A 15,016-nucleotide genomic window follows, 5' to 3' on the forward strand; every position below is an offset into this window, starting at 1 on the left:
TTGTATTACAAAACACAAATATCTCTTAGTTGTGTTCCCAGATATCTTGCGCAAACAATATTTATTCATAAGAAATGTTTCATTGTATTCTGATTTTTCCAAAAAAGGGAATTTTATTCTTGATGCAATAATCTCGTGGTCAGCCGACATGTGTTTTGACCCAAGGGGTCTTTATCAAGGCTGGTGCGTCATTGTTCATTGACCGTTAGGTAGGTTGGCTCTTGGCGGTGGGTTGGGGTAGGTGGGTTCCACTCCTTGAACAGGCTGGCTTGTCAGCCTGTTACAGCTGCGAATGGCGTCCATGGCGTTTGTGGCCCTCGAATATCTCTTGTCATAACTGATGTGGCTGTCAAGAAACTCTCACAGAATACATTTGCTGATGGTTTAATGGCAATTAAGAAGCAATGTGTCAAAAATATGCTGAAAAGAGTTCAAGTGCCACTTTAATGAAGTAATTCAAGGGCCAGGCGAACATGCTTCTAATAATTTGTGTAAGGGTGATAATTGCATCAGAATAAAGGGCACCTTAGAATATGAACATCCAAAATTCCTGTGCCTCTGAGTACTATCCACATTACATTCTCCTGTGGGTAGAGATAACACCAGCCTTAAAGCTAAGAGACATATTCACCATGCATTTTGACTCCCTAAAAAAGGAAAATGTGTCTAACAAAAACGAGAAACAATGAACATATCATTGCTTCAACCCACAACGCTCCACTAATATATTTTCGAATTAGTGACCAGTAGAGCAGTGGCATAGGAAGGAAGGAACTCTAATATTAATGCCCGATCTCAAAAGGAATTTTATGGGGAAAGAACATCTTTTAATAAGCAGAAAGTACCCTTATTGCCAAAGCTAATAACTTTTTTACTCCCTGAAAAATCATTTGACTCCAAGTAGGGAGCAAATTCTGATTAGTGCCCTGCTTGTACCCCTGACATAGGGAGTGAAATGACAGGGCACATAATAAAGTGTATAGTTTTACCCAGCCTTCCGCACCACAGCCTAGATAAAATTAAACAAGAGCCTTACTGTGGTTTATTATGGAGTCCTGTTGAAGCAAATCACACATATGTGCTGTTTAAGTTAATTGCATCAATTAATCAGAGATACAAATGATTTAGTGCCTTCTTCTATAACTATGGATCCCTCTTCTGTAATTCTTTGTGATCAGTTAAATAAGATGCATGGAGATGCTAGAGACTGCACACACAGAACACATGGTTATATTGAAAAGCCCTCCGGAGTTGAGCATAGAAAGAAAAAGAAAGTGCAGTTGTCTAGATGGGTACTAGAATTTCCTATCCTTTAGCAAGCACGCAACACATTTCCTTCAGTGTACTGCCGAAACATCTGACTTGGTCTTTGAAATGTGCTGCTTTGTTCATCACCAGCAAGGAGTGATGCTTCCACCCATGCCCTTCCACTGTGCTTGCCTCCAATACTAGTTGATAGAGCAATGTAAAAAGTGAGGAATTGTAGCAGTAAACACTCACTGGGATATATGCAGACCCACAATACTTTGCAAGCAAGACATATTTAAATGCCTCACTATATGATGTGCATTTTAAGAATGTCATGACGCTGCATGTACACCATTCTTTTACATACAAGATTGTTTGCAAGATTACCCCACCCTTATATCATTGTGTAGGATTACACAAGTGCTCAGTGAAATTGTTTTTTTATAGAAGCGAGTTACCATATAATGTGTGACGGTCTATGCCCAAAGGAACTCTGAACACTTGGAAATGATGCAGATTGTGCGAAAAGCATTCACCCGTCTGAATATCCGGTGCGCTGATACTATGGACGAGTAATCCCACGCATAGTCCATACCCATTATCCCTTGTTGGCTAAGTAAATGATATTGCAATGATGCTCTCTACTTATAGGGTCATTTTAGTAATGCTAAAGTAGGAGACACTGAACATCACATTTGTCTTTTCCAAATCTTTAGAGTGCAAATTCATAATTGAGTTTTATAATCCGTTAACTTACAAGTGGGCAGCTTCAAAGCACTTGCATGACATTTGTACATAGTAGAGGAAGTATGGGATTTGGTTACACATCCAAGTAGCCTGCTTGCTTATAGCCAGTATCCGATATTTGAGCTGGTAGTTACATTATATAGTGTGGGCGACGCTTTTGGTAAAGCACAATGAGTAACTCAAATTCTGGTGCATGAACGTTATTCATGTTACACCAAATATAAAACAAGTGGATGTAGTTAAACGTCTGCTAACCTTTCGCAGAGCAAAGTGTGGACGAGCCAAGGTTGTCCGGTAGTATCTTAATGTACTCTCTGGCAGAAGTTAGTCATAAGGTGGAAGTGTGGTAGAGTCTGGTTTAGGAGTCATGGTGGGGAAGGAAAATGTGTGGTTAATGTGTGCAGGCAAATCTTGGTTAGATTCTTCTGTTCATGGAGGCAGTTTTTCCATATTAGTTTTTAACTAGAGAGAACATTTCAGGTAATTGCTGTGGCTTGTGCCTTATTAAATCTTTTTGAATAGGGGAGAATTGTCTGTGTGCGCAGCTAAAAATCTTCTGAGCAGCACCCAGAGGGAAGCAGGGCAAGCGCACATGTGCACAGCTTCGAGGGAACATTGCTCCTTAGTCTCCTATATGAGGAGTCAGCATGTACAGTAGGCTCTGGTTTGCCAAATACGAACTCTGGAGAGGTATCTAACCCACTGGCTGACTGAAGGTTGTCATATACGTCCTTTAATCTAGACGCATCAGAGACAAGTTCATCTGGCACAGTAGGGGTTCCAAATTGTAACCCAAATGGTGGTGTGTTATCATCTGAAGGTTGTTCATCTTTATAAATGGCTGATAAAGAAAGTATTTTTTAGGCAAAGGTTTGAAAACCTTTTCCTGGACTACCACTGGCTTCGACAATTTAGAAGTAATCATCGACAAGGACTTCGAAGTCGGGATCGCCTTTGTCAGTGTCTACTTCGATACTGGTGTCGATGGCTCTGACACTGACGGTGTCAGCAAAGGCGTTGACAAGTTCTTATGTTTCTTCGACAAACCCTTGATGGGCTGGGTTCCTGACTCGAATCCCTCGACGATTTCTCGTCAGATCAAGAGTTTTCTCGATGCAGAACCGGCTTAAGGATCGGTTTAGAAGATTTTGTCTTCGACTTCCCTTTGTTGCCTTTTTGCAGATCGACGCGAGCATGGGCTTTCTGCTTGTCCTTTGGGGGGGGGTTGAGCCCGCATTCTCGAACATTTTGTGCATTTCATACGAAACGGATCCCACTTTGCTGGGAAATGCAATCTAGTTGGACACTTGATTACCTCAGCCGAGGAATCACTAGAGGTCGAAGGTGACCTATGATGCCATTACTTGGCTTTCTTCGAAGAAGACAAAGAATGGCGGGATTGACTTCTCGATCGAGACCGTTTCGATTTTTTACATCGAGAAGAATCCCGCGACTCATTGGTCTTTCTCTTTGAACTGTTCGAAGGAGATTTCGAAGACAACCTCCCCACCGCCAATTTACCTTTACGCTCCCGGAGAGCCTTTTCGTTCATCGCCTGACAGGAGCCACAGTCAGAGGTACGGTGACCGGTACCAAGACACCACAGACATATGTGGTGGGGGTTGGTGATTGACATCTTCGATCCACAGTCTTGGCACTTCTTGAAGCCCGTCTTAGGCGTTGATGGAGTCGACGGGGGGGGGGAAGACATTTTCAAACCGAAAATAACTTTCGAAGTTCACATAATTCTCTTAAAGCGTTAGCTTGGAAAAACAGAACTGAAGCCAACGGGTGCTGCATGCGCTACATATACTGATTATGACATCTACAGTTGAACGGAGGCCCTCAAGGGACATCGACGCAATAGCACACAACGACCCCTGTTGAAAAAAAAATTCTGAAGCTGGAGAGAATTATAATAAAATGAGTAATACGTGGGAAGACACAATCCATTTGAAATAATTGTTGGTGCATCTGCGTAAGTATTGTTGTAAACAAACAGTTTCCTGACCTTCCAAAACCACCTCATTGACAGATTGCAACATGTCTTCAGGCAAGATTGGGTGCAGTATCCTTTGGAAGACCACAGCCATCTTGACCTCCTGGCAATAGGAACCCAACCTTTGGTATAGGTCTGTACTACACAGGTTGGTAGTGTGGCTGAGCAGCCAGGCCTATCTCAAGAGGGGTCAATGTGATCAGTACGGTTGTAACACAGTTTCACAGTGATTACACTCAAGGTTTCTTGATTAAACAATTATTTATTTAAGTCAGTTATATAAGACTTCTTCAGATGAGAGCAAAACGCGTAACAATTTATAATACACTTCAAAACACACCCTTAGTTTCTCTAAAACAGATAATCAGATACCCATTGGGGATGGCACACAGACACTTATTACACCCTCAGGTGATTTAAATAGCTAGGGCACTGTGGACACTGGTTTATCACTGGTACAATTAGAGCAATACTGAGTTTCGTGCAAAGGTTAGATATGGGAATAAAACGAAGGTTAACAAATAATTCATAAACAGGTAAGTACTTTTTGAACCTTCCAATGTCAAGCAAATTTAACCCTTTCAAAGGTAAGAAGTCTCTCAGGGAGCCAAGACAGTCAACGTAAGTTGAACAAAGTCTAGGGGAGCTGAAGATCTTCTTGGCAGGTAAGTAAAAGTATTGCACAATGTTTTTAGAAAGATTTGTTGAAATAAGATTCACTTGAAGGGCCACAAGCTGGGAGGCTTGTGAGGGGCAAAGCTGTTAGCAACTCTGCAAGGGCAAGCAAGACAGGTCTCAACTGAGAACAAGTAAGGCTACACAACAAGAGGTAAGTTCTCTTGGACTTTACAATACCTTTGGTTAGAAGAAATGGTTCCAGCTGGCTTCTGTTCCTGAACAGCACTACAGATCCTTGTGTTCCTGGACCTCAGTCGTGCTGACAAGAGGGAGGACATCTGGGGACTCCTGCTCTGCAATGGGAAGGTCAGCAGCAGCAATGGACAAACTTCAATTCAGCGGCACTTCCCGGTTTCAGCTCCTTGCGTCTGACAGTAAATAGCAACACTGCAGTTCTCGGATACCACTTCAGACTTTCCTCACATTTGGGGTCCAGCACTCTGTTGAGGTCGCTCAGGCTTGATCAGTCCTGCTTCAGGTAAGTCTGGAGGATCTTCCTGGTGCTCGGGTCCGACTTAAAAGCGATCCACTCGATTTGGTGTTCCTCTCCCTGGCACTTCGGTTCCAGCAGCAGCAGAGGTACAGCCAGCTCAGAGAGGATGTCCAAACAAATTCTCTTTGGAGTGGATAGGTCCCACCAACTCAAGGGGAGAAGTCGTCCTTGCAGGGCTTTTCTAGTCGAAATGAATTCGGAGCTTCAGCACAGCAGCAGGGCTTCACCAGTCAAACCAACAGTCTAGGAGGTGCAGCAGGCATCTCTTCCAAGTTCTTCTTCGGATTCCTTCGTCCAGTGGGCGACTGCCTTCCAAGCCAAAAGCCTCACCTTTTATGCAGGTTTCTCCCATTCATTCCAGCCTAGCTGTCAATCCCACAGCAAGGTGGCTGTCCTTGCAGGACAGCCAGCCGGCTAATCACCTTTGGGTGCATTCCTGGCATCAAGGGATTAAGCACAGGGAGTTTCTGGCACCTCCCTCACTTCCTGCCCCTGCCAGACATGCTGGAGCCAGCGGCAGGCTTCACTCATTAATCCCGCCAAAGACAAAACAAACAAAGGGACCAAACCTGGTTCGGCACGCAGAGTAAATCTCAAGAAGGACCGGTCTGACAAGAAATGGCGAGAAAAAACTGGGCCCATTTTGGCATAATGGGCACCCATGGGTGCCTTACTGCAGCTGCGAATGCAGCCCGCAGTAAAAACACGCAATGGTAGTAAAAAAGTAAACCACTGCCACTATCCATTAATTGTAGAAAGGTTAACATAAAAATGTTACATGAGAAACTAGACAAAGGGGATACTGAGTAACCCCCTCCAGCACTCTATGGTAAGATAGTGTGTGCTGGGTCTAGAAAGTTACAAAACTTAAGTAAAGTCAATTTCACTTCACTGCTCTTGGAAACAGTAGTTTCACCAAAAGAAGGTATTTAAACCTTTGGGAAATCACAGAGACTATCCTATACCACTGCACTGAAGGTGCTGTGTGTCACAATGCAAAGATGATGCCTATGGAGTTTGTCAGACTTCAAAGTCAAAAGAAACACCACAGAAAAACACATGAGATAGTGGGAAAAAGGTCCCACTCTCTCCAGGATAGAAATGAAAAGTCCTAACTAAAGTCCAGCAAAAAAGCTGGGCGTCTCTAAGGTAGAGAGGAATTAGCACATTTCTGAGAAGTCTGCCTAGCACTTCAAGAGGGACCATAGTAGGCCCCCGCACAGCAGGGGGGACATCTGGCGCTAGTATAAAAAAAGCATACACGTAGACATTGGCAAGGCTGAAAGCGCAGAGTCGTAGTCGTCACAGAGGAAGATGGAATCCGGTGAAGTGTCGACGGAGCGGATGACAAAGTAGTCATCTGAATAGGCATCAACAGGACTGTAAGAGGGGATCGAAGAGTTGCCCTGCTTATGAATTATTGACTGGGTTGTAGATCAAGTCATCGACGGGCCAGCAGAAGGTGCTGACGAGTGCTTCTTTGCTGAAGACGAGTGCAAAGTAGAAGCATTTTGCTGAAGAAGAAACAGACTTTGCTCATAATGCCGGCACTGACGGGAGCGTGGACGATGTTACCTGTCACGTCTCCCGTTGCTCGCCCCATTACGAATCACACAACCACAAGCCCCACACCACACCTAACAACAAGAGCAGTCCCTGCACATAGAAAGAACCAGCAGTTTGCCTGGCGTAGGAGGACACAAGCCTGTAGCCCCGGCGTCTACCGCCCTTTGTTTTGCTGGCAGTTACCATGGAGGCGCGCTCACGGCTGGTCACGCCCACGGAGACTCCTACGGCAACGAACATCCAGCGTCTCGTGACCACGTCACGTCTCACACGTCAGTGAGACACATCACATGGTTACTTAATCAGTTTAAAAGCATCTTGGCAACGTGGGTACAGCGCTTCACAGCTGATCTCTTGAGGATTGTGTAGCGCTTTGGTTTACCTGTTTCTGATCACGGATTTTGCGACCTCGGACTGTTCTTCGGATTTGTCTTGCCGGCCCCTCGGATTTCTGTTTCTTGGATTCCACCTTGTTTCCCCGGCACCTTGACCTTGGAACTCTCTTGGACTGCCTTTGGATTATCCTCTCTGAATCTAGAATCTTGGAACTTGGTTTTGAACTTCTTGCCTTGCTGGTCCATCTACATCAGACCCAGGTGTGTCCCATCTTCGAGCCGTGCAGAACGCCTATTTCACCACCACCAACATTCTGTGGCTCTTAGCACATTTAAGACCCTACTTGCAACACTCCTGGGTAAGCCTTGTTAATAATGATTGTTACCCATTACCCGTATCAATTGCACTGCTCCTGTTTAACCATTAACTATTGCCTTGGAGCGGTCAGGGGTCCTTCCGGCGTTCCTGCTTCCTGATTGACGGCTCAACACACCTGTGGCCTCAAAGATTGCACAGACAGTGTATCCTTTCTGTCTGTGCGGTACTTGGGGACGGAGGTTCAATAATCTGCACGACCATCAAGATCAGAACATTACCGATGAGGTGGCAGACTAGCTTGGATTGCATGTCTCTTTTTAGCTCTTTTCCCACGGGAAGAGTCATTGTGGGATTTTGACCTTTTGTACAAGGAAGTACACCATAGGGGTCTGCTCTGCCTAAAGGGAGCATGGCTACGGGCAGAGACCATAACGGAGACTCCAGCACCATCGTCTAACCAAATCACCAAGCTCTGGCAACTTGTCTTGAAGCATTTGTTGGAGAATGATTGGCAGATGGAACTGTCGCCAATATCGTGGGCAGGATAAAGACAGAGGCAGTCGTCCTGAAGATCCTCTGCATAAAGGTTCAAAACTGTTGCTTGTGTCTTGCTTCATGATACCAACTTTCTCTCCTGTGAAAAATCAAGCTCTTCCTCCCATGAAATCACTTCAGATCTATTGTCCAGGCCCTGGTGCTCTGCCACCTGCATGGTGGCAATGCCCTCCTAGAAGGCCTTCCAGCGACTATCATGGCATCAGTGAGCTGTGTCCTGCATGCTGCAGCATGAATCAAAGGTCTTCCCAAATATGACCACTTCCCTCTGACCCTCATGGAACTGCACTGACTCCCACTGCAACCACATAACACCTTCAAATCCTGCTTCACCCTCTGCAAGACCGTCGGCCTTAAGTCCACAATCTATCTCGCTGAGAATCTAAGTTTCTCTGGAGGATTAGAATCTACTAGAAGAAAGGACATATTCAGACTGCCCTCCCCACCCCACCCCCTTCATGCCCTGGTTGCTTGTAGAACCCTTGTTGCCAAATTGCCCCTTTCCGCCTTCCCCTTTGTTAGCTCCCCAATCCCTTGTATTGATCCTTTACGATACGATTCCCTTGCTGTGTACTTCCACATATGAGTTGTAAAGCACTTCTTTACTTCCCGAAATTAGGCACAAGCTCAATACATTTCCAAATAATAATAAAAGAAAAAGCCCTTAACAATGGGCACAAGACAGATACTCAACATTATCAAAAAGGAGTCACATAAAGCCAACATTACAGCAGAAAACACAGCAGTAGTGGCAGCGTGTATACAAAAAGCACAAAACAGTGAGGTTTAAAAAAGCTTGGCAACTGAAAAAATAAAAGCACCCAAAAGTAGAGAAAGGAACTGTTTGAGGGACTGGTTGAGTTTGTGGCTACTATAGTTGAATGGTGCCCAATAGATGCCAGAATAACACTAGTTAAAGCTTAATTTACTTTACCATTGTGTTCCACTCGGTCCATATGGGGAGAACTTTCAAAAGGAATCAAGTCAAGTAGAATAGTAGCAGTGAAGAACCAAGCATTTACCTCTGCGATTCATTATAACCTACCTGGAACACGAGATATCATTTGGCAGAGATCCATATTCAAAGCAGCAGCTCTTTGGAAAAGGTAGCCCCATGAATGCATTTGCACTTCATAGCCCAATAAAATGTCTGGGTCGTACCTGTAGGAGAAAGAAAATATTTAACATATTGTCTATGTAAATTAATTCTATGGCATGGTGATACCTTAGATGGTCAATATATCCTTAAAGGAAGAAAGGAAAAAGGTTTCACCAAATGCTAAAATAGGAAAAGCATACAACTCAGTTTTTTCTTCAGAATCTTAATTAATTGAACTTAAAAATACAGAAATAATTGAGCAACCAGGTAATTTAACATTTTTATCCTCCGAGAAACCAAATATTTTCACCAATGTATGCAAGCCATTTTAATTATGCTAACCATGTATCCAACTGGTTCTCGAAATTAAACACCCAACCAGATTTAAAGATTTTCCCGATTACAATATTTGTATCCATACACTATTGTAGAAGTTTGCCGTTATATAAGGATGTTGATAAACACGTAAACGATTCACTTGAAAATGTTTAGTTTAATATGTTGGACTCAATTTATTCAAATAGCTGCAGTTGTCTTAAGCCTAACTGCACTTATAAAATAAAGTGAAACTTAATACAATTAGTATGCTCTTTGTGTGGTCCCTCATTTCACACCGATGATGGCCTGGATGAAGGTTCATGTTCAAGCAAAGGCTATATGAATGTATGAAGAAAACCTTTGGTCCCAAAACACTCAAAGGTCATTACATTTAAAATGTACAAGCACCATCAAATAAAGGGCTTGAATTAATTACTTCTTGAACACTGGAAAAGTTTTACAAAGTTAGTCAGTTGAAAAGCTGATTATACAGACTCTTGCTTCCAAGATTCTAGATATACTTACAAGCAAGAGCTTACAAATGAGCAGTTACATGTGAATCTTGCATGCTACCCTACCCTCAGCAGTGAAATATATATGAAGTCACACAATTGCCATGTGCTCTATTTGTTTAAAAAAAAAAAAAAAAAAATCAACAAAGTGTCTCGCTGGAATCCCAAACTGGAACCAGACATTGTAAATTAATGTGCCTGAAGAGGTGCAGCCTATATTGCACTTCTGCAAATGTCACTAAAGGGCTTACATAAGTGAAATAAATGCACCAACAAGCCCAATGCCATGTAAAATACACAAAAACGTGCACACCCAAGCACGTCTAAAATGAGAAAGTACATAAATGGAAAAGTACCTTCTCACAAGTTTGACAAGTTCTTGAAAGAGCTGCTGCTCATCTGAAGAATAGGTAACTTCCAGCCCTGCAAAGCCAGATCGAACAAGTAGTGGGGCTTTGTCTCTGCTACCTAGAAAGCATAAAGGATGGAAACAAGATCAGAGCATGACTTAAAAGCATAATAAAACAGCTTGTGAAAATAATATTTAATCACAAGATGTATGAAATAAGCACCACTTTATTGGAGAACAGAAGTTAATAGGTGGAGAGCTTTTATTTTATATAGATTTACATTGTAATCCATTTGAGATTGAACATGCATTTTATGAATGCCTATAAATGCCTATAAATTAGACATCCTGCAACAGGCAGCCCAAAGCTATTTCTTCCATATATCAGACATGAGTATCTACTACATTGCCAGGAGTTTCCAAAGGCACTTGGACTGGATGTCCTTGTTAGGTTTGTTAGGAGTGTTTTTAGAACCACTACTGGTGCAGGGTTCTGAAAGGCCAATCCTTGGAGGACGTGCAAGGATCACACAATCTAGCCACCCTCTCACTAGTACAATGGCTGAGCAGCAAGAGACTTTGACTAAAGAGATATAGGGGACTGAATTACTAGTTACTCACCGTAGTGACTAATGTACTCTTAGTCCATTGTCCCCTTTCCTCCATACTGTATGGGCGCCCCTCGCGAGGGATGGGAGACGGAACCTTTTTCACCAGAAATGTTCCCCTTTAAATTTCACCGCCACTCCCCAGTCCCCATTGACGCGTAGACAATGACCAGCACTGCCTAATGACACCAGTATTTTAAAGGAGGGGGCGGATGGTGGGACGTATGGAGGAAAGGGTACTAAGAGTACATTAGTCACTACGGTGAGTAACTTATAATTACTCTTACGTCCCGTCCCCTTTCCTCCATACTACATGGGCGATTACAACTGAATGTAGACCCAGGGTGGAGAGGAGACCCTCATTAAGAAAATAGGTTCCCGAGAACCGCCTGTCCGAAAGCCGCATCAGATCTAGAGCCGGCATCCAAACAGTAATTCTTGCAGAAAGCTGAGGGAATGGCCCAAGTGGCCGCCTTGCTTATGACTTGCCAGGGGACATGGCGCTGGAAAGCGATGGCCGTTGCCTTGGCCCTGACTGTGTGGGCATGCATGTTGGCCAGAAGTGGCCTGTGCTGGCCCTCGTACACTTCTTTGATGGCCGAGACCATCCAGCGGGATATGGAGGCCTTGGAGCACAGATAGCCTGGTCTTAAGCCTCTGAAATTGACAAACAGGGTGTCCGACTTGCGGAAGCCCTTGGTCCTGTCCAACTAGAATTTCAGGGCACGCCTGACATCCAGGCAGTGCAGCACTCCGTGTGCTTCCTCCTTGGGATCGGCAAAGAATGTAGGAAGGACCATTTCCTCGTTCAAGTGGAAAGCAGACGGCAACTTGGGCAGAAATGCTGGGTGTGTCTGCAGGACTACCTTGTCCCTTTGAAAAGTAGTACATGGCTCCAAAGTGACCAGCGCCTGGATTTCGCCGACTCTACGAGCCGAGGTGAGGCCGACTAGTAAGGCTGTCCTGATGTCCGCGGATGCCATTGGCTCAAACGGTTTGTGCACGAGTGCGCCGAAAACTATATTAAGGTCCCACACGGAGTGCAGCCTCTTGATGGGCGGGTAGAACCTTGCAAGCCCTGTCAAATTTTTCTTGACGATAGGATTGGAGGAGGAGAAAATCCCCTCCTCCGAGTTCCTGTACGCCCCGATGGCTGTGAGGTATATACGGCAGGTGTCCACCTGCACACCGGAGTGTGCGAGGTGCGCCAAGAAGGAGAGCACGTTGTCCACAGTACATGCCAAGGGGTCGATTTCTTTGGAGTCTGCCCAGTGGCAGAACCTGGTCCATTTACCTTTATACTGGGCCCTGGTAGCCTTGATTTCCAGACTAGCCTGGGAGAGGCTGGAGTGCTGCAGCGTTACCTGCTCAGGCACCACGCTGTGAGGGCTAGTTTCTGAGGCGCGGGATGGATGACCCTGCCCACCTGCAGCGCCAGAAGATGTGCTGGGCCCGTCGGGAGATGAATCGGGGGCATCTCCGAGAGGCTGAGCAGCTCCGAAAACCATGGCCTGGCCGGACACCATGGAACTATTAGAATGATATTGAGTTGGCGAGACTCCTTGATCTTGCAAATCACCCTGTGAATCAGCGGAGTGGGTGGGAAGGCGTAAGCCTTCATGCCGTTCCACTGCAGCCGAAATGCGTCGCCCAGGGAGCCAGGACCCTGACCCTGCCAGGAGACGGACTGAGGGCACTTCTTATTGTGCCAGGTGGCAAAGAGAACCACCTGGGGAGTACCCCACCTGCTGAAGATCTCCTGAATAACGAGGTCGCTTAGCTGCCACTCGTAATTGTCAGCTCCCAACCTGCTGAGCCTGTCCGCCTCCAGGTTGGATTCCCCCTGGAGGTGGACTGCCGTGAGGTAGATGTTTTCCAGGGCCCACTCCCACATGCTGATTGCCAATCTGCACAGACGGGGGGGGGGGGAGGAGGAGGAGGAGGGGGTTCTGGTGCCTCCCTGCTTGTTGACGTAGTACATGCTGGTCGAGTTGTCTGTCTGGATGAGGACAACCTTTCCCCTGAGAAGTGGTAGGAATGCTCCGAGCGCTAGCCAGATGGCGTTCAGCTCTAAACAATTGATGTGGTATTCCTGCTCCTGTCGAGTCCAGGTGCCGTGGACCGAGAGATCGTCCAGGGTGTCTCCCCAACCCTCGAGCGAGGAGACTGTGGTGATGGTGGCCTGCGGGGTGGGCGGCTGAAAGGGCTTGCCCGTCCATAGGTTGCAGTTCCTGGACCGCCATGTTATGTCCGGGTGGAGATGGAGGAACGTTGATCATCTCGGATTGGGAGCCGTGCTCCTGGTTCCATGAGGCCGCGAAGTCCAGCTGAATCCTCCTCATCCTCAAACTCTTGTGTGGAACGGCTAATAAGACCGCCCCCAAGAGACCCAGGAGATGCTGGTACCACCAAGGCGAGGTCACTTCTCTGCTGAGGAAGTGGGTGGTGGCCCTCTTGATAGCCGAGATCTTGTCCTCCGATGGAAATACCTTCTTGGAGCACGTGTCCCAGATGAGGTTGAAGAATGTCAGTTTGCGTAGGCTGCAGCTGCGACTTCTTTAGATTGAGCGAGAAGCTCAGATTGTGCTGTGTGTTCATAAGGGCATGGGAAGAGTGGTGAACCGCTTCTGGGGATGTAGCCCTGACGAGCCAGTCATTGAGGTATGGATAGATGTGGAGGCCCTGCTCTCTTAAGAGGGCAGCCATCGTAGTCATTAGCCTGGTAAAGACCCTGGGGGCCGAGCCGAGGCCAAAAGGAAGGACCTTGTATTGAAAATGGTAGCCCATGATCCTGAACCGCAGGAAAGAACTATGGGGCTGCCAGATTGGGACGTGTAGGTACGCGTCCTCCAGATCCAGGGAGCACATCCAGTCTCCCTTGCACAATGTCTCCGCTATAAAAGCTGGTGTAACCATCCTGAATTTTTGTAGGTAAGGAGAGGTTGAGGGTGGAAAGGTCCAGCACAACTCAGGCCCGCCTGGTTGTTCTTCTGAATGGCGAAAATCCTGGAGTAAAAGCCCAAGCCTTGCTGGGAGGCAGGGACTTCCTCCACTGCCTGGATCTCTACGAACGACCAGATCTCTGCCAGAAGAGTTGCTGCCCCAACTTGAGGGAGTGGAGGGGAGGAGGGAGGAGAGGCTGAGATGGGTAGGCGGTACCCCCGTGGATACTACGGAGAGGATCCAGGGGTCCACGAAATTCTGGCACCAGAAATCTGCATGGAGAGCAAGCCTGCCCCCCACTGGAGACATGTGGACACCAATGGGCGTGTCATGCCTGCTCTCCCTCGGAGGCTGTTGCGGAGGAGGAGGGGGGGGCTAGAAAAAGCCCTCACCCCTCTCCCCCTTTTGTCACTTGCACCAGTTCTGAGACAGAGAGCAGGCTGGCTGCCTGGATCTCCGCTCCTGGAAGTCGCAGAACCCTCCATACGTACGCCCCCTGTCAGAGCGCTGCTATGACTGGGTGTTTGACTTGGGCGTGGTCTTTGTCAAGATGGATAAAGACTTGGCCATTTGTGAGCTGTTTTTCCTTCTTGTCCAGCTCTTCGTCCGTGGTGGAGTGGAAGAGGCCCCCTCCCCCCATCGAACGGTAGATCTAATATGCGTTCCTGGACGTCCGGGTTGAATTTTGTTGCGCCTGGAGCCAGGCTGTCCTCATGTACAGATGGCACGGCCAGTGGTGTCAATATAGGCCATGGTGGATTCCATGAGGTACTGCACCACCAGCTTGGTCTCAGACAGCCCTGCCTTGAAATGTGATTGGCTCTGCGTAGGGAGTTCCGGGAGGAAGTCCGCAATTTCCCACCATAATCTTTGGCTAGCGGCAGCCAGCATGGCTTCGGCCTGACGAAGATGCAAGGACGCATTGGAATACAGTTTCTTCCCGTACGCCTCCAAGATCTTCTCCTCCTTGCCTAGTAGCGTCGCTGCTATGGAGGTTGATGACGACTGAGGCTTGGAGTATAGTGATGCCGCAGCGATCACCAAGGATGCGGCTGAGGATGGGCCGATAGCAAGAGTGTTTCCCCCTCCATCTGCCTGTAATTGGCGTCCATGTGTCGATTGACTTGCTGGACCGAGTGCGGATTGAGCCAACCCTTCTTGGCCAGGGAGGCTACAACGGTTTGCAGTGGAATCCCTTTTTTGGCAGAGGAGCATTGCGTGAGGACTTCAGCCAGAACCCCTTATGC

The 15,016-nt window shown here is 46.6% G+C and overlaps 1 protein-coding gene across 1 annotated transcript in view; it reads right to left on the reverse strand.

The window, feature by feature from the left end:
- The window catches only part of REV3L (REV3 like, DNA directed polymerase zeta catalytic subunit), a 1,615,620-nt gene that overhangs the window by 380,223 nt on the left and 1,220,381 nt on the right, over positions 1–15,016 (reverse strand). The window contains exons 18-19 of the mRNA XM_069607775.1: positions 10,226–10,337; positions 8,986–9,101 (exon numbers count right to left, since the gene is read on the reverse strand). Coding sequence (XP_069463876.1) covers positions 8,986–9,101; positions 10,226–10,337 — 228 coding nt within the window. The remainder of the gene's footprint in view (positions 1–8,985; positions 9,102–10,225; positions 10,338–15,016) is intronic.

The sequence above is a fragment of the Ambystoma mexicanum genome, chromosome 4q, assembly GCF_040938575.1.
Source record: "Ambystoma mexicanum isolate Mex_15411 chromosome 4q, UKY_AmexF1_1, whole genome shotgun sequence".
NCBI classification, from domain to species: Eukaryota; Metazoa; Chordata; class Amphibia; order Caudata; family Ambystomatidae; genus Ambystoma; species Ambystoma mexicanum.